This window comes from Aethalodelphis obliquidens, unplaced genomic scaffold, assembly GCF_003676395.1.
Source record: "Aethalodelphis obliquidens isolate GAN/ISIS:26980383/991018 unplaced genomic scaffold, ASM367639v1 scaffold70, whole genome shotgun sequence".
In the NCBI taxonomy this organism is placed as follows: domain Eukaryota; kingdom Metazoa; phylum Chordata; class Mammalia; order Artiodactyla; family Delphinidae; genus Aethalodelphis; species Aethalodelphis obliquidens.
The window spans coordinates 4,841,562-4,862,096 of NW_020838014.1; the positions used below are offsets into that span (position 1 = coordinate 4,841,562).

Sequence of the window (20,535 nt, forward strand, 5' to 3'; positions counted from 1 at the left end):
AGTGGCCTTTGTTCCTCCACCTGGGGCCACCACTCCCCAGGCCAGAATCCTTACAACTTCACTCCTACCACCCAGACCAATGAGTAGTAACAGCGCTCAGCTGTTGCCCATCCCCAGGGCCCACCATGGAGAACCACTCTTGGTTCCTTGAACCCCATCCACACTTCCATAAATACTTTCTTCAATCAAATCCTTTGGAAGGTGCCGTCTATCTCCTACAAGAGTCTTGACATGGGAGCATCTCCCCAATGGTCCCACGAAAAGACTGCCGAGCTTACTTACCGAGAGCCGTGATGGACACGAGGGTGCTGGCCCGGCGTTCCCCCACGACCTGCCACTCGCCATCCACTGCCCGCACCCATTCGGTCACGTGGCATTCGTACTGGCCCTCGTCCTCCCTCCTGCTGTTGAAGATGCCCAGGCTGAACGAGTTGGGCTGCACCTGCTCCATCTGGACGCCCCCAAAGCTGCTGCGCTCCCAGTAGGATGTGCCAGGCTGCACGGTGCCGTCCCGGTCCAGCCACATGATGTTGCTGCGGCGGTTCTGCCTGTCCACCAGCTGCCAGATGACGGAGAAGCGGCCTAGGGGTCTACCCGCTGTGCGGATGCTGCAGGAGAGGTGTAGATTCTCACCCTCCAGGACGACGCTGGCATTGCTGGCCACCTCCACCGAGATGCTGCTCTCTGCGTAGAGGGAGAGAGTGCCACGCTGGGGCTTTCTGGGCTCCACTGAGCCCTCCCCACTGACATCAAAGGAGGAGGGGTACAAATGTCACTCTATTCAGGTACAAGGGGACCTTGGAGGATGCAAGCACTCTGACACTTGCTGCTGCTGCAAGCCCTGGCTGCTTCTGGGTTTCGCTCCCTGTGATTTTAGAGCTGATAACCTAGGAGGCCCTTTACTGGATACAAAGATAACGTGTGGGATCATGAGCGTCTAAGACCTGAGACTGAATCAGAACAGAAAGACATTACCCTTAGGGCACAAAGCAATTCATCAGGCCCTCCACAGCCACTGCTTCCACATCCATGGATTCAACCAACCATGGATAGAAAATACGCCAAAAAAAAAAAAAAAAAATTCCAGTAGGTTCCAAAAGGCAAAACTTGAATTTGCTGTGCACTGGCAACTCTTTACATAGCATGTACATTGTATCAGGTATAAGTAATCTGGAGAGGATGTGCACAGGTTATGTGCAAATCCAATGCCATTTTATGTAAGGGACTTGAGCATCTGCAGATTTGGGGCGGTCCCGGAACCAATCCCCCTCGGAATCTGAAGGATGACTGTAATGTGTTCAGCAGGGTTCAAGAATTTTTGACCTGGATTTTCAGTACGTTGAATACCTTGAAAATTCTACTTCACCGAATCTTCCCATAATTTAGGGGCTGCAGCAGTCACATAAAAGCTGAACATCCAAACATGCCATCTGAGTCCTTCAGGGCAATATCAGGAGATAGAAAAAAAAAAGTGACAGGAAGTATTTGGAGGACAACACGTGCTTGCTTGGGTGTGGGCAGTAATAGAGCACAGATGGCCTCCTTTCACAGCGTGTGTGGGGAGCAAGCTTTCATACTTTCATTAACACACAGGAACAGACCAAAGCCGGTGGCTCGCCTTCCTGCTGCTGTCCACCTTCAGCCCTGGGGTTCCACTGCTCTTGACCTTGAGTTTCTGCCAATCAAACTCTGGGATAAGGATTCCTCTCTCCTTCGCTCCTCACTTAGCTATATGAACTCCCCCAGTGGAATTATTTAAGCTCTACATGCCTTCTTCTATGAGATAGGGAGAGTGCTACGTTTTTCAAAGATTAAAAAGTAAATGAGACAATGTCTAGAAATCACCTAATACGTAGGTTTTCAAAAACTGGTTACCATGATCATAATTAACTTTACTACTCCCATTAACTCTTTGTTTTTATAAAGAATGTGGATCCTTTATCTTAATTATGCATAGATTATTTTGTATAATTATCTATAGAGCTCCAAAAGCCCTTCAGTGTTAAAAAAAAACAGAAAGTACCAGACGAATTCGGCTCCAATTTTCTGGGGACCACCCACGTGAAACACATACATCAATTTTAAATCAATCAGTAAATCAAATCCCAGATTAAGAGGCACACCCAATTACTGAGGGGAAAAGCATACCCACAACCATGCATTTGAATCAATCTTTTCTCCCGTGTGTTTCCCCCACAGGCAGAAACACGCAAAGATGAGCACGGAGCCCAGGCATGGAGCTCTTGCTATAGTGAACATGTCTTCCACCCATTCTGTGTTGGCTTGTTTCACATGAAAAAAAGTCCGGACAGACAGGGTGGGGAATAGGAATTTTCCCAGGAGCCATGCCTAGATGAGTCATGGAGATGACAGGCTCCCGAGTAGCTACATCTGTAGCAGGAGTGGCTGAAAGCAAGGATTTGGAGGCAGGCAGACCACGCTCAGGCCCAGGTCTACTGCTTCCTAACTCTGCAATCTTGGGGCTCTTACTGAACCTACCCAAGCTTCCATTTCTTATGTGCAAAATAGAGATACTAAGAGTCCTACTTCTTAGGGCCACGACACTGAGGGTATCAGATGGGGTAATTATTTTTCATCATCCTCATTAATAATAACAATATTCCTCTTCAGATTAAAGACTCATTAATGACTCACTTCCAGCGTTATCAATTCAAAGTGAGGAATTAAAGAAGGGCAACTTCGGCATCAATGGAAAAAAATCCCTTTGCTTGCCTCAAGCAGAAGAATGACTTGCAGGACATCACTCCCACCCCCTACTGTCACCCCAATGGGCTCTATCTTCTATAAGCCCTGGCTTGTTTGTTACAAGGGCTGCTGTTTGGTGCTCTGTTACTTGAGCAAGCCTGGAAAAACCACGCAGTTAGATGTGAAACTACGAGAAGCAAAACCATTCCGCAGCCCAGGCAAAGGCAAATGCAGACACGGTGCGGACTGCCCGTTAAAGACTATTTACAAGTGTTCTCAGGCCTGAGAAAAGGCAGCCAACAATTTAAAACTCTCTGGATTAAATGAAAACTAGGACAGAACTAATGAGAATCTGAGTGCACGGTTACAAACGAAATTTCCAATCAGGAGGTTGATGACGGAGCACAGGCTAAGCGCAGAGCAGTGAGTCTGGAGTTAGAAGCAAATACTTCCCATGCGATGCAAGCTCGACCGACCACTATCAGACCAGCTCAGCCACTTCCCTGTATGGTGCTCTGGCCTCTTCATTCACAGGATGAATAGAATACTGGCCTCTCCAAGGATTGGAGGGGTGGGAGTGGAGAAGGAGATGATACACGCAGAAGCACTTTGGGCTCTTGAGAGGAAAAGCGCCATTAAAATCTGAGTTTTTATTATCACCATTACCGATGTGATCACTGTTGTTCTTTGGTAGACTTACCCAAGTGGCCTTGGGGCAGGATCTGGTGGTGCTGGGGGACTTTAACTACCCAGTTATCTGCTGGAAAAGCAATATAGCAGGCCACAGATCATCAAACAAGTTCTCGGAAGGGGATGGAGGAAATCTCTTAGTACAAAAAATAGGGAAGTACACAGTGTGGCTGCCCTTCACTGGATCCTTATAGAACAATGAGGAATTAGTTGCAGATTTAAAAGTAGAGAGACCGTGGTTAAGGCAGGCGCAGTCCGACAGGAAAATACTAAAGAGAGTGGGCATCCAGTTTAACAAATTCCATTCAGCAAGCACCTACCCTACGCAAAGCACCATGCTAGGCATTGCAGGGGGAAACAGTCCAAGAAAGAAAAGAATTTCAAGATGAGATGTGTGTGAGAGAGAGATTTAAAAAAAAAAAAAAAGCACAAAGGAAAGTCATCCTGTTGGTGAGAAAAGAAAAAAAGAGTGGCAAGACCCCTGTTGTCTGTTTCCTTTCTTCACACTTGAAACTATATTAAATATGTAAAAGTGTAAATAAAAATGAAAAAGGAATCATTACAGGGCTAAGAGAAAGAACAGCTTGAGCAGTGGAGCAAAAGGTTAAATAAAGGTTAGTTTAAAAACGTCACCATCTTGCTTAAAATCAGGGCATTCTAAGCATTCTCATTTTACTAAAAACAAAACTATGAGAGAAAGGAGATATTAATGAGAACATCCTGATACTGTGGATAATTAAACCCAACATAAGCAAACACAGGCAGTCCCCCGAGTCCCCAGTCCTGACTGATTCCCACCCAGACAATGCCAGCTACAAGGGGGCGGGGAGCCCACCTAAGCATCCTTGGAAATAAGCTAAGCTTTAAAAGCCTGTGCTCCAGGAAGATGTGAGAGGTCCCATCCACTGACTTTTAAAAACCCAATTCCGACAGGGGATGGACAATTAGGGTAATGCCAATCCCCTATACCTCCAAAACCCAGAGAGCGAATCTTTCTTAATAATGCGCTTTAGCATTTAAAATCCTCCCATAAAAGACCAACCCTCTTAAGTGAGATTTCAAGACGGGCATCCACCCACTTCTTCTGGGACTTCATTCCCACACAGGAGCAAACAGCTGTCCTGGATTCCTGGTTGGCATCCAGGCTGAGCTGGCACTGCAGGCATTTACACAGAGCTGCTAGCGCTAGGATCTGCCGTGCCCCTCTCCAGCCTGCAAACATACACCCGGCGCTCTGCCTACCAGGGTTGCTAAGTGTGGGCAGGTGAGCTGGAGAAAGGAGAGGGCGTAACGGGTTTTCTCTGCCAGCTCGGACTGAACCTGCCCCGCCCTGCCCTTCCCTCCCCACAGCTCTTCTCCTCTCCCCCGACTTCTGTCAGATGGTGCTAGCTACTGAACCAGAGGAGTGGGAGGAGGAGGAAGCAGCACATCCCTGCACTTACTGATGGGGAGGACGATGATGGGGATGTTCTTGGGACGCTTGCTCTCCTTGTCGATGAATTCCCCGGTGACTGTTTTCTCTCTCTCTGTCACACGACAGTTGTATTTCCCACTGTCCTCCTGGCGGAGGTGGTAAATCTTCAGCACGAAGACGTTGTCGCTCTCCTTGGCCACTTTGAGTTGGCCCCTGGCCTCCCGATGGGTGAACTCACTGTTGAGGACCGGCACAGCATTCGGCCCCATGCTGGCAATGAGCGAGCTGTTGAAGGCCCAGGAGACGGCAAAGTAACGGTCGGGAGTGTTCTGCCCCTCCAGGATGCACCTGAACTCCGCCGGTTCACCTACCGTATACAGCCGCTTGTCGGTCTCCAGCCGAACGGTGAACTCTTTGTCTGAGAAAACAAATAACAAAACGTTTGCATTCTGGGTGACCGAGGGCACCAGCTCTCCAAACTGCATCAGCAAATTCCCGCCACCCACACCTCCTCACCAAGATGACTACTGGGAAGGCACCTCCACACTTGTCTTGAGAGAAAAACTCTCGAATATCACAGAGGGAACTCCAAGGTAGCCAGACCCAGAGAGTCTAAAGGGCTTGCTATCCCAGTCAAGTCGACAGGGCTCTGTCTGCAGCGTGTAATGCCCCAGGTTAGACTCTGAGATCAGCAAGCAATATCACTCCTAATTTCACTTGCACAGCAGATTACAAAGGTCCATCCTTCATCTATATGCCCAGAACTCCATTAAAGCATCAGGATTACAAATATTTTCAGTAAATATTATAGACATGACCCTGCTGAGACTTGTGAGACAAATTACCCGGTGCCCCAGGTGCTGACCCCAATCTAAATAAACATTCTATCTATCTATCCATCTATCTATCTATCTATCTATCTGGGGAGAGAGAGAGAAATCTGTCTATCTATCTATCTATCTATCTATCTATCTGGAGAGAGAGAGAGAAAGATGTCCTCCACCCCCAAGTGAATACTGGAAGTAAGACACAGGTAAGACAATCCCTAACAAAACTGCATAGGAAAAGTGAAAACTAATGTCTTTTCACTAATCTATCACCTGTCAGATCAAATCTCTAGAAAGATGGAGTGGGAAAGTACCTACTTCCAAGGACAGCCAGATGACCTCTGAAATGGTCAATGAACCCACGCACCCTTCAAAGAGCTAGGAGTTAAACCAGGCATGGGGGGGGGCGTGATCAAAGAAGGGCTCATCGCCACTAACTGTCCCACACACCATGTAACGGTGCACGGTGACTGCCAATGCCATGAGATAATGATCGTATCTCACAGGCACCCGTGGCAGAAGACAAAGGAGTGAAGGGTCCTGGAAAACAGAGTCACAGAGCCTTGGGTGGGAGAGGCTTCAGTTGTAAGTACTGCCCAAGTCCTTCCCCTCCCAGTTCTAGCTCTATGCCTCTAAAGAAAACATTGACTGGAGAATCACATTTACAGGGATGTTTGAATTCCTTGTATAACCATTAGCTCCAATCTCGACTGTCTTCCCCACACTGGCATTTCCAAGCCGTTACCGCTATCTTGAAGTGGTATCTTATCTTTAAGGCCCTTGCCCCATTCTTATCCCCCTATCCCATGCACTCTTCAAGCAGATGAGAATCCTGTTTCCCTAAAAAACACAGCAATCACAAGAGTGCTGCTTCCACATTCCTATTCTCCAGCTCAAGTTTGGCTTTGTACCCACCTGTTCCTCAGGCTCTCCACCTCCTCCCCTCCCACATGAGCCAGGGTCTTGCCCCCAACACCCATTTTCTCCAGTGAATCAGCTTCTTCCTTTATTACCCAAACTTCCTGACAAAGCGAATTACCCTCAACGACTCCAAGGGCTCACTTCTAAAGTGACAGCTGCTGCCTCAGCTTCCCTTCCCAAAAGAACAAGCTGAGAGACCTGGGTTTCACTCTGCCAACCTCTGCCTAGAGGCATACACCCACGTGGGACGGAGCCCATGTCATTTGCCACATACTGGCTTTCTGGTCAACCAGATTACAGTAATCTATACCTCAACATCAGAGATTTTAGGGGGGGGGAAAAAAAAAGCACCCCTTCCACATAAATGCCACTGAAGACATGCAAACAGGTGCCCCAGACCTCAGACTTCCTACTTCTTCAGAGTTAGGCTGGCTGCAACAGTGGCTGTCTTCTTTTGGCGGCCGAAGAGTCTTCTGGTCTCACGGGAATCTCCCCATGGCTTGGTGAAGCTTTCACATTCCCAGGTTGAAGATGAGATTCAGGGCAAACCATCCTCTTTTCTGCACAGCCATTTGCCCTTGTTATACCCAGTCAATTAAACCTCCATAAATCGATTTATGCTTTTTCCAATACCCCCTCACTCCTCAGCTCACTGAAATTGGGCTTTGGGCCTTCTCCCACACTTCACTGACCCAGCAAATGTCCCCAATGACACCCCCTGCCCATCACAACCAAAGGCGTTTCTCAAGTATGTTTTAGCCTCTGGACCAGCTCTCCTCCCTTGGGTCCATGACACCATCCCTCCTGCTTCTCCCGCTGGCCTGACCACTCTGTCTCTCGAATCTGCTCCCCTGACCACCTCTTACTGCCACAGTTATCCTGGGCCCTCATCGCTCCCAAGCTCAGCCTCTGAGTGCCACGTCTGATCACATGCTGGGTGCTTCACGTGCTGAGCATCTCTATGAAGGTCTGCTTGCGGCATGGACTCCTTGACGAAAATTTACAAGAACAAATGCAAAGACGCCCAGTGCTGCCACTGAAGGGGAAGCAGAGGCCCTCAAGCAAGACTTGGCACATTGCCTCATCCCTCCTTATCACAGTTCCAGGCATCCCCCGAAGCCCCAGCCTCGGATTCCTCCTTCCACACACTCTCCATTCTGTTGCCTCGAGCACCCACTGCCCGCTTCCTAGGTCACTGCCACTGAGCTAGCCCTGGCCTTATCAGCCCTTCCCTACCTGGTCTCCCAACTTCAGACCCAACCTGTTTAGCCAACACTAGGTGGCCTCCATGGTTGTTCCCTTCTAAAACCCAGGCCTGACTGTGTCACTCTCTGCTTAAAAATCTCTATTCCCTCCTCCAAATGTTGGCAGCAGTGGTTTTCAAGCTATGCTCAGGCAGGGCGGTAGCGGGGAGCCCTTCCTTTCCTCATACAAAGTCTTTTGCTGCCCAGTACAGAAAACATTTGGTTCAGGCAAAGGGGAAACACCGCAGCCTTCAAATGCCCTCCTCAAGCACCCCATGGCATGCACCCATGCACATGAACATACAGACATGCCCACCCACAAGCGACCGCTCAGGCACCTCTACAGGACTCCTAAGATTCTAAGGAGAACAACTTGAAATGCTCGGACCACAGGGTCAAGGCCAAGCTCACATTCTAGCATGTGGGCTTCAGGCCACCTTTCCTATCTCCTCTCACCACTCCTGATCCGGAACTCAACATCTGCTCACCCTTGACTTCTCTGTGCTTACCAAGCAGGTCAAACAATTCTGTACCTTCATGCGTCTCCTCCTGATGTCTGCTCAAGCTTCAAGGCTCAGCTCAAGTCACCAAATGTGTTGGTTTTCCTGAATTTTCCTCAACCACCCCACCCAGGGAAAACATTGTTGCAAGAACACTTCACATTCACCATGTTCCCAGGGCACCCTTCACTCAGCCACTGGCTTTCACATCTGTAGTTCCCCGAGTGCAGGGACCAAGCGTTATTCATCTCTGAATCCCCGATGCCTATCGCCACACCTGCAGTATTGCAGAGACTTATTAAGTGTTGACTGAAATCAACTAAGAGAAGGGCAGCATTGGGGCTGCAACCACTGAACCAGAGCAGCACAGACACGGAGTGAAGTCATCAACTATTTTTTCACCTAGTTTTCCCTTTGCTGGCTTCGTCTGGATACATTTGCTGGGCAAATTCAAAAAAATCCTCATTCCAAATTGGTAAGATTAAAATAAAGAAGATTAACTGATGCAACCTAATTTGAAAGCGCTAAGACTTAAAATCTGGCCCAGACTTTTGAAGCTGCTCTTAACACCAGCCAGGAAGGGAAGGGATAAATATGAAATAAAGTGCCTTCTGTAGGTTTAGTACCGGAAGTTCCAGAAGCGGCTAAATGCTCTGGGTCCTACAGAGCAGATAAAGTGCTCCCAGCGCGGGAGCCCAACCCTTCTCGTAAAAGCCCTCACGCCCATTAGATGTCCAGAGAGTCGCTTCTGCCCTTTTACCTCTAGCTCTGCGTCTGACAAAGCACAGACGGTGGAAGTGTACTGAAAATCCAGCTTCCCGGGTCCCACCACAGAAGGCTGACTCAGGAATCTGCACTGCCTGAGCCTGGGAATCTGTGCTATTAGGTAAGTCTGAAGCACACCCTTAGGATGGCAGAAGACCAGGTGGCAGGAAAGCTATGCAAAGACCAAGACCACCGCCATCTGACTGGAGCAAATGGGATGGGGTGGGGTGGCGGGGTGTCAAACTACAGGTCCCGAAGGGGGCCCCCCCACCTGTGCCTCAGATGCCCCAGCTCACCTCCCACAAACCACAGCTCCGCTCACCAGGACAATGGCAGCCCCTCACTGAAGGTGAGCAGTAACACAAGGAAAGGCCCTTGGGCACTTGCTGCAGCTCCAGGACGGCACGCCACCAACTTCCAACCAAGCCAGGGAACCGAAGGCCCATGGGAACACCCGCCCCCAGCCCAGCTGAGGCGGTCAAGCAATAACTTTTGGCTCCGGTCGAGAGCCCAGCTGGACTCAGGGGCCCGGGGAGTGCAGCCTGAGGAGGTCAGGGCTGAGGCTACCTGGGCCCTATGTACCCCGAGTACTTGCAGAACCGCCAGAAGGGTCTGCACAGCCTGTCCGACCACCCTCCCTGCCAGACAGAGAGTGGGGACGAGAGACTGACCGGTGGGCTGGACGTTGACCACAGTCCCCTCAGAACGCTTGCGGGTCATCGGGTACCACGAGCCGTCTGGGTCCTGGATCCACTCGGTGGCCTCGCAGTAGAACTCGCCCTGGTCGGAGGGCTGCAAGTGGAAGACGGTGAGGCGGAAGGTGCCGCTCCCCAGCTTGTCCAGGCGCACCTCCCCCAGGCTCTGCCTCTGCGCGTAGTCGCTGCTCGACTGCAGCACAAAATCCCGGCTCAGGGCAATGACCTCCACCGGCTTCTCGCCGCCCCGCTGCCGTAGCCAGGCCACGGACACGTGGCTGTGCTGTAACGTCTCCGTGGCCACCTCACACGTGAGCTCTAGGGGGTCCTGCTCCACTCTGTGCAGAGTGTGGCGCACAGCAGTGGACTGCAGGGAGTCCGGGATCACTGCAACACAGGAACAGCCATGGGACACGGTCACAAAGCCACAGATCGTACACTTGTGGGGCTGAGCTCCCACCCACCAGCCTTCGACAGTCCCTGTGTGGCCATGGAGGACCCCAGAGGGCACAGAAACCGAACGAGTTTTCTGTTTGGATTTGGACTGCAATTTTTTGGCGCTTACACTTACCTGGTTGATATTTCAATAACACTCAGATAAAAAGTGACTAGGGGGCAGAGGGATAAATTCAGAAATGGAGATTCACAGATATACACTACTATATATAAAATAGAAAACTACAAGGACTTACTATATAGCACAGAGAACTATATTCAATATCTTGTAATAACCTGTAATGGGAAGCAATCTGAAAAAGAATCTATGTGTGTATAACTGAATCACTCTGCTATACACCTGAAACATTCTAAATCAACTATACTTCAATAAAAAAAATACATAAGTAAAATAACGTTTGTAGACTTAAAAGAAAGTGGGTCAAATTTCAGTTTATATAATAAATGAACTCCCTGAAAATAACATGTAAAAGGAATTCTCTGTCAGGTCAAATAAGATTTTGTTGTTCACGGTAGTGTTGCTTCCAGACATTTTAACTTGCCTTCTCACTGAACTTCAAACAAAAAGAGTTCCTGGAACTTCGAGTTTCCCATTTTCTATACAACTTGCTCATTTTCTCCCTTCTAGCCACCCCCATGTCAGCAGTGCAGTGCACTAGGAAGGTTATTTCTTCTTCTTCTTTTTTTTTTTTTTAAAAAAAGGACTTCCCTGGTGGTGCAGTGGTTAAGAATCCACCTGCCAATGCAGGAGACACGGGTTCGAGCCCTGGTCCAGGAAGACCCCACGTGCCACAGAGCAACTAACCCCATGCAGCACAACTACTGAGCCTGTGCTCTAGAGCCCGCGAGCCACAACTACTGAGCCCGCGAGCCACAACTACTGAAGCCCATGCACCTAGAGCCCGTGCTCTGCAACAACAGAAGCCACCACAATGAGAAGCCCGTGCACCACAACAAAGAGTAGCCCCCGCTCGACGCAACTAGAGAAAGCCCGTGCGCAGCAACGAAGACCCAAAGCAGCCGTACATAAATAAATAAATAAAGGTTGTGGTAGAGAGAAGCAGCAGCATCCTCAATTTTTTAGTAGGTTTAATTTTCATATTATTCATGTGTCAACATGTGTCATGTTCGTGGGCTGGAAGGAAGCCATGGTATGGGCATGAGTCAGGCAAGCAATGAGATTTCCTCTGTGGTCACCTGGTCAGCAGTTTCCTGCGGAGACTAAACATGACCCCCTCTCTGATGTGAAGGGTCGAAATCTTAATTTCTAGTTTTTATTATCACAATTAAGCCTGGAAATTATGACGTGGACAGAAAAACAGAACAGCCTTGATATTTCTGACCCTTCACATTGGCAAACACTGTGGCGCAGAGCCGGCCACAATGAAATCCCTCTCCCTTCTCCACCACCTCCTCCATCATCCAGGGGCCAAGGGAGACAGCTGGTACCAAATTCCTCACGCTGGAGCCAAAGGACACACAGACCCACTTCAGGTCTGAGCATGGTCCTGCAACTGCATAAGCTTCCTGACTCAGCAGCGCCCCAGGCAGCTCAGAGTCACGGTTCCAAAGGCCCATCACTGAGAACAACACCCAGCTCTACCCACCACCAGTCCCTCCCATCAGGAAGCTTGCACAAACCTCTAGATAACCTCACCCACCAGAGGGCAGACAGCAGAAGCAAGAAGAACTACAATTTTGCAGCCTGTGGAAGGAAAACCACATTCACAGAAAGACAGACAAGATGAAAAGGCAGAGGACTTTGTACCAGATGAAGGAACAAGATAAAACCCCAGAAAAACAACTAAATGAAGTGGTAATAGGCAACCTTCCAGAAAAAAAATTCAGAATAATGATAGTGAAGATGATCCAGGACCTCAGAAAAAGAATGGAGGCAAAGATCAAGAAGGTGCAAGAAATGTTTAACAAAGACCTAGAAGAATTAAAAACCAAACAAACACAGATGAACAATACAATAACTGAAATGAAAAATACACTAGAAGGAATCAATAGCAGCATAACTGAGGCAGAAGAACGGATAAGTGACCTGGAAGACAGAATGGTGGCATTCACTGCTGCGGAACAGAATAAAGAAAAAGGAATGAAAAGAAATGAAGACAGCCTAAGAGACCTCTGGGACAATATTAAACACAACAACATTCGCATTAAAGGGGTCCCAGAAGGAGAAGAGAGAGAGAAGTGACCCGAGAAAATATTTGAAGAGATTAAAGTAGAAAAATTCTCTAACATGGGAAAGTAAATAGCCCCCCAAGTCCAGGAAGCGCAGAGAGTCCCAGGCAGGATAAACCCAAGGAGAAACATGCCGAGACACATAGTAATCAAACTGGCAAAAATTAAAGACAAAGAAAAATTATTGAAGGTAACAAGGGAAAAACAACAAATAACATACAAGGGAACTCCCATCAGGTTAACAGCTGATTTCTCAGCAGAAACTCTACAAGCCAGAAGGGAGTGGCATGATATATTTAAAGTGATGAAAGGGAAGAACCTACAACCAAGATTACTCTACCTGGCAAGGATCTCATTCAGATTTGACGTAGAAATCAAAAGCTTTACAGACAAGCAAAAGCTAAGAGAATTCAGCACAACCAAACCAGCTCTACAACAAATGCTATAGGAACTTCTATAAGTGGGAAACACAAGAGAAGAAAAGGACCTACAAAAACAAACCCAAAACAATTAAGGAAATGGTCATAGAAACAAACATATCGATAATTACCTTAAACGTGAATGGATTAAATGCTCCAACCAAAAGACACAGGCTTGCTGAACGGATACAAAAAAAGACCCATATATATGCTGTCTACAAGAGACCCACTTCAGACCTAGGGACACATGCAGTCTGAAAGTGAGGGGATGGAAAATGATATTCCATGCAAATGGGAATCAAAAGAAAGCTGGAGTAGCAATACTCGTATCAGATAAAATAGACTTTAAAATAAAGAATGTTACAAGAGACAAGGAAGGACACTACATAATGATCAAGGGATCAATCCAAGAAGAAGATATAACAATTATAAATATATATGCACCCCACATAGGAGCACCTCAATACATAAGGCAACTGCTAACAGCTATAAAAGAGGAAATCAACAGTAACACTATAATAGTGGGGGACTTTAACACCTCACTTACACCAAAGGACAGATCATCCAAACAGAAAATTAATAAGGAAAAACAAGCTGTAAATGACACAATAGACCAGATAGATTTAATTGGTATTTATAGGACATTCCATCCAAAAACAGCAGATTACACTTTCTTCTCAAATGCACATGGAACATTCTCCAGGATAGATCACATCTTGGGTCACAAATCAAGCCTCGGTAAATTTAAGAAAATTGGAATCATATCAAGCATCTTTTCTGACCACAATGCTATGAGATTAGAAATCAATTACAGGGAAAAAAACGTAAAAAACACAAGTACATGGAGACTAAACAATATGTAACTAAATAACGAAGAGATCACTGAAGAAATCAAAGAGGAAATCAAAAAATACATAGAGACAAATTACAATGAAAACACGATAATCCAAAACCTATGGGATACAGCAAAAGCAGTACAAAGAGGGAAGTCTATAGCAATACCAAGCCTACCTCAAGAAACAAGAAAACTCTCAAATAAACAATCTAACCTTACTCCTACAGGAACTACAGAAAGAAAAATGAAAAAAACCCAAAGTTAGTAGAAGGAAAGAAATCATAAAGATCAGAGCAGAAATAAATGAAATAGAAACAAAGAAAGTAATAGCAAAGATCAATAAAACTAAAAGCCGGTTCTTTGAGAAGAGAAACAAAATTGGTAAACCTTTAGCCAGACTCATCAAGAAAAAGAGGGAGAGGACTCAAATCAATAAAATTAGAAATGAAAAAGGAGAAGTTACAACAGACACTGCAGAAATACAAAGCATACTAAGAGACTACTACAAGCAACTCTATGCCAATAAAATGGACAACCTGGAAGAAATGGACAAATTCTTACAAAGGTATAATCTTCCAAGACAGAATCAGGAAGAAATAGAAAATATGAACAAACCAATCACAAGTAATGAAATTGAAACTGTGATTAAAAAATCTTCCAACAAACAAAAGTCCAGGACCAAATGGCTTCACAGGTGAACTCTACCAAACATTTAGAGAAGAGCTAACACCCATCCTTCTCAACCTCTTCCAAAAAACTGCAGAGGAAGGAACACTCCCAAACTCATTCTATGAGGCCACCATCACCCCAATACCAAAACCAAACAAAGATATTACAAAAAAAGAAGATTACAGACTAATATCACTGATGAACACAGATGCAAAAATTCTCAACAAAATACTAGCAAACAGAATCCAACAGCACATTAAAAGGATCATACACCATGATCAAGTGGGATTTATCCCAGGAATGCAAGGATTCTTCAATGTATGCAAATCAATCAATGTGATACACCATATTAACAAATTGAAAAATAAAAGCCATATGATCATCTCAATAGATGCAGGAAAATCTTTTGACAAAATTCAATACCCATTCATGATAAAAACTCTCCAGAAAGTGGGCATGGAGGGAACCTACCTCAACATAATAAAGGCCATATATGACAAAACCACAGCAAACATCATTCTCAATGGTGAAAACCTGAAAGCATTTCCTCTAAGATCAGGAACAAGACAAGGATGTCTACTCTCGCCACTATTATTCAACATAGTTTTGGAAGTCCTAGCCACAGCAATTAGAGAAGAAAAAGAAATAAAAGGAATACAAATTGGAAGAGAAGAAGTAAAATTGTCACTGTTTGCAGATGACATGATACTATACATAGAGAACCCTAAAGGTGCCACCAGAAAACTACTAGAGCTCATCAATGAATCTGGTAAAGTTGCAGGATACAAAATTAATGCACAGAAATCTCCTGCATTCCTATACACTAACAATGAAAGATCAGAAAGAGAAATTAAGGAAACAATCCCATTCACCATTGCAACAAAAAGAACAAAATACCTAGGAATAAACCTACCTAAGGAGGTAAAAGACATGTACTCGGAAAACTGTAAGACACTGATGAAAGAAAACAAAGGTGACACAAACAGATGGAGAGATATACCATGTTCGTGGATTGCAAGAATCAATATTGTAAAAATGACTATACTACCCAAAGCAATCTACAGATTCAATGCAATCCCTATCAAATTACCAGTTGCATTTTTTACAGAACTAGAACAAAAAAATCTTAAAATTTGTATGGAGACACAAAAGACCCTGGATAGCCAAAGCACTCCTGAGGGACAAAAACGGAGCTGGAGGAATCAGACTCCCTGACTTCAGACTATACTACAAAGCTACAGTAATCAAGACAATATGGTACTGGCACAAAAACAGAAATATAGATCAATGGAACAGGATAGAAAGCCCAGAGATAAACCCACACACCTATGGTCAACTAATATATGACAAAGGAGGCAAGGATATACAATGGAGAAAAGACAGTCTCTTCAATAAGTGGTTCTGGGAAAACTGGACAGCTACATGTAGAAGAATGAAATTAGAACACTTCCTAACAACATACACAAAAATAAACTCAAAATGGATTAGAGATCTAAATGTAAGACTGGACACTAAAACTCTCAGAGGAAAACATAGGAGGAACACTCTTTAACATAAATCACAGCAGGATCTTTTTTGATCCACCTCCTAGAGTAATGGAAATAAAAACAAAAATAAACAAATGGGACCTAATGAAACTTAGAAGCTTTTGCAAAGCAAAGGAAACTACAAACAAGACAAAAAGACAACCCTCAGAATGGGAGAAAATATTTGCAAATGAATCATCGGACAAAGGATTAATCTCCAAAATATATAAACAGCTCATGCAGCTCAATATTAAAAAAACAAACAACCCAATCCAAAAATGGGCAGAAGACCTAAATAGACACTTCTCCAAAGAAGACATATATATGGCCAAGAAGCACATGAAAAGCTGCTCAACATCACTAATTATTAGGGAAATGCAAATCCAAACTACAATGAGGTATCACCTCACACCAGTTAGAATGGGCATCATCAGAAAATCTACAAACAACAAATGCTGGAGAGGGTGTGGAGAAAAGGGAACCCTCTTGCACTGTTGGTGGGAATGTAAATTGATACAACCACTATGGAGAACAGTATGGAGGTTCCTTAAAGAAATAAAAATAGAATTATCATATGACCCAACAATCCCACTACTGGGCATATACCCAGAGAAAACCATAATTCAAAAAGACACATGCACCCCAATGTTCATTGCAGCACTATTTACAATAGCCAGGTCATGGAAGCAACCTAAACGCCCAGCGACAGGTGAATGAATAAAAAAGATGTGGTAGATATATACAATGGAATATTACTCAGCCCTAAAAAGGAACGAAATTGGGTCTTTTGTTGAGACGTGGTTGGATCTAGAGACTGTAAGTAAGAGTGAAGTAAGTCAGAAAGAGAAAAACAAATATGCATTAATATGTATATTAACACATATATGTGGAACCTAGAAAAATGGTACAGATGAACCAGTTTGCAGGGCAGAAATAGAGGCACAGATGTAGAGAACAAACGTATGGACACCAAGGGGGGAAAGTGGCGGGAGGGGTGGTGGTGGTGGTGTGATGAATTGGGAGATTAGGATTGACATGTATACACTAATACGTATAAAATAGGTAACTAATAAGAACCTGCTGTATAAAAAATAAATTAATTAAATTAAAAAAAAAAACAAAGGCCCATAGTTTCTTAGAGGTTTGGCCTCTCTTCCAGCTGATGTCACCTGCTTAGTGTTCCTCATCAGTTCTTCAGCTTATCAACCACAAATGTCCTTGCCTTATATTTTTATATCCCCTTTCACCAGCTCGAGGGTCAGTTAACCTTCTCTGAAATTCTTAACATCTGCATTAGATCTTCTTTAAGTTTTAGCTTCAGCTTTCTACTATTTACAAGTGAACACACAAACTTGGTTCACTTATGCTACCTGTTGACCTCTAAAATATTTGGGGAGCTTTGGATTTTAAAAGGTTTAAAGTCAAATAAAACTGCACTATAAAAGAAGTGACTCAGTGTTATGGATTGAATGTTTATGTTCCCCCCCAAATTCCTGTGCTGAAACCTAATCCCCAGCGTGATGGTATCTGGAGATGAGGCTTTGGGGAGGCGATTAGGTCATGAGGGTGAAGCCCTCATGAATGGGATTAGTGCCCCCCACCTTTTTCTTTGGCTGCACCACACTGCATGCAGGGTCCTAGTTCCCAGAGCAGGGACTGAACCCGTGCCCGCTGCAGTGGAAGCGTAGAGTCTTAACCACTGGACCTCCAGGAAAGTCCCTGGGATTAGTGCCCTTATAAACGGACCCCAGGCAGCTTTCTCCTTCCCTTTCTGCCATGTAAGGAGACAACAAGAAGTCAGTACTCTGCAACCCTGAAGAGGGCTCTCACCAGTACTAACCATGCTGGCACCCTGATCTGGGACTTCCAGCCTCCCGAACTGGGAAATAAATGCTTGTTGTTTAAGCACCCAGTGCAGTCTATGATAATTTATGATAGCAGCTCACACTGACTATGACACTCAGACAGAACAGCAGCCATGTGAACACAGTTATCTCCTTACCCATGAGGTTCATCTTGGCACTGTAACTCCCGAAGTATCGCTCATCGGTGTTGGGCGTGTGGCATTCATACTCCCCGGCATCCCGGGCCTGGAGATCGGTGATGTGCAATAAAGCCGAGTTCCCCTGGACCCTCTCCACGTAGATCTTCCCGCTGCGGACACGCTGGGTATAGATGGCGTAAGGGAAGGAAGAGTCCATGGTGCTGACAATCTGGACCTCGCGCTCAGGGGCGGAAGGCAGGTAAATGGACCACTGGAAATTCTGCTCAGAAGGCCCCTGGTAGCCACTGACGTTGCACCAGATGGTGATGTGGGAGCCCTCTGTGCGGTACAAGGGTCCCTCCTGGACGGCGACTTGCCGCTGTGCTGACACTACCCCTGTGGGGGAGACACACACAACAGGCTCACTTACTTCTCAGACCAAAATGCAAAGCAGGCAGCAATGTTCAAAGGTTTTGTTATTCGTGTGACATGGTAATAATATAAGTAGCTTACTGGCCCTTTCTGAGGCGCTCTTTGATTTATAAATATTAATTAAAACACCGTGGTAAAGCACTGTCTCTAATTTGCATATATGGGAATTTGATCACGCAAGGACATGGTTCTGTTACTTATTCAATGGCTGACTCTTGGGAATTTCATTTAGTCCCTCTGTCATTTATGCGGCAGTTTTATATCTATTTATTAATGCCCTTTATAAAGTTTTTAATAAAATGAGCAGGAAAAGTTGAATCCTTGGCACAAATTCAGAGGAAAACAAATAAAACCAACTGCCTTGCAATCTGGCTGAAACTAAATAAATGCTCCTTTCTTGATTAGAGGGCTGGTAGGAGGGAGTCCTGGGGCCCTTTCTTTGGTGCTGCACCCTTATTTGCAAGAGGTAGCTACTCCCATGATACTAGGTAGAGCATTCGTTACCCTCTTTCCTCCATATGCGGAGGCAAAGCTGAGCTCCTGCAGGCCGCTGTTCGGAGTCCACATGAACAGGAATGGGAAGGGCTGACGCACATCCCTGACGCCCAGATGCCCACACGCCGCCGATGGGGGCAACTGACGCCCCCCCCCCCCCCCCCCCCCCCGCCGCCGTAACAAGGAAGTCGGGCTGCTCTGGAGGCTGAGCTCTGATTCACCACCGGCCGCCCCACCCTCTGGCTGGGATACGCGTCTCCGCCTGGCCTCTGCCTGCCTTCTCCATGTTCTTAACATGGTCTCCCCTCGCAGACTCAGGGGCGGGAAATAGAGTGAGTTTGCTTACTCATTCCATGCCAGCACAACTGATTCTGCCTGAGCCACTGAGAAGGTGGGAGGGGGGCACACCCCTGTGGCCTTCCCCTTGACAACAGGGGGCGCACAGCACTGTGGCAGAAAGAGCAGGGGAGGGCTAATCACAGCTTTGCCAGGAACTGGAGCTGGCTGTGCTATCTTGGACAAGCTGCTTTTCCTCTCCTGTACCTTGATCTCTTCATCCACAAAATGATTTCTAAGGAGGCTTTGGAGTGGACTAGCACGTGTGCCGATGCTGGCTTTGTCACTTATTAGATTAGTTGTGACCTTGGATAAGTTACTTAACCTCTCCAAGCTTCAGTTTTCTCATCTGTAAGATAGGGATAATCATGTGTGCCTCGCAGAGTTATCAAAAGACTTAATTAGATAACATATATAAAGCCCCTAGCATGGGGCCTAGCCCATAACTAGTCCTTAAGAAAGAGCTGCTAGCTAGGGCCCCTCCTGGCTGGAATACTCTGTGGCTCTGGACCCAGAGAGGACAGGATTTGGGCCAGTGAGCCCTTAAGGACACGCCAATGGCCTCTTGACGATGACACCATTTGTGGGGTCACCCACCTCCACCCACAGCTGCAGCCCACTCCCACTCCCATGAAAGCTTCTCCCACTCTCCCGCCAAAAGGCAATCACAGCTGCCCCAGCTTAAACTTATCTGCAGTGGATCCAGCTGGGGAACAGCCGGGACGGCTCAAATCCTAGCAGGATGCAGCTCTAAGCCCAGCCCGGGGGATGCCTGAGCCTCAAAGCAAGCTGATCTAATCTAAAACAGACGCTACAAGGAAAGGCCTGTGGCTTATAAACTTTCATTCGTGCACAACCTTTTCTCCCAAACAAAAGTTTGCATGGAACCCCACCTTGGCTTAAGCAGCAGAAGCAAGGAAAGTGAAAAGGGGGGTGGGGAGAGGTGGCAAATCAACAGATGGACGTGGTACGTGAATTGACGTGATACATTCTGGTTGACAGCATTCACAACTATATTGAAGGTCATGGAGAAGACAGCTCATTAGTTATTTTCAGTATGTTAAAATTTAGTGTGTAACATTTTTACTGTGTCCTACAACAATTTAAAAATATATATATGTATATAATGACACTTGAACCAAATGTTTGCAGTACTCCAGAGATGCAGAACTTTGAAAACAATGTAACTACATTCATAACTTTTAGGTCTCCCTGCATTTCAATGTTCTACGACAAAACAGCCACAACCACGCCCCACCCGCTGCAAAGAAGGCTGCTAGCAGGTCAGGGCCAGCCAGCATCTTTGTTAGGGCACTACTTCTCAACCTTAGACCCACACTGGGATCACCTGGAGAGCTTTAAAAACTAAAAGGGCCCGGGCCCCACCCCATGTAACTGGTCTGGTGTGCAGAAGCCTGGGCATTAGGAGTT

General features: G+C 46.1%; 1 protein-coding gene across 8 annotated transcripts in view; it reads right to left on the minus strand.

The window, feature by feature from the left end:
* IGSF3 (immunoglobulin superfamily member 3) overlaps positions 1–20,535 on the minus strand; it is a 98,862-nt gene that overhangs the window by 25,793 nt on the left and 52,534 nt on the right. For 5 of the 8 annotated variants that reach the window (XM_027091038.1, XM_027091039.1, XM_027091037.1 and 2 more), the window contains 5 exons: positions 17,860–18,237; positions 9,739–10,149; positions 4,839–5,228; positions 3,407–3,466; positions 283–684 (listed from right to left, as the gene is read on the minus strand). In XM_027091038.1, coding sequence (XP_026946839.1) covers positions 283–684; positions 3,407–3,466; positions 4,839–5,228; positions 9,739–10,149; positions 17,860–18,237 — 1,641 coding nt within the window. Of the gene's footprint in view, positions 1–282; positions 685–3,406; positions 3,467–4,838; positions 5,229–9,738; positions 10,150–17,859; positions 18,238–20,535 lie in introns of those variants that run through there. The other 3 variants (XM_027091043.1, XM_027091041.1, XM_027091044.1) reach the window with 2 other exon arrangements.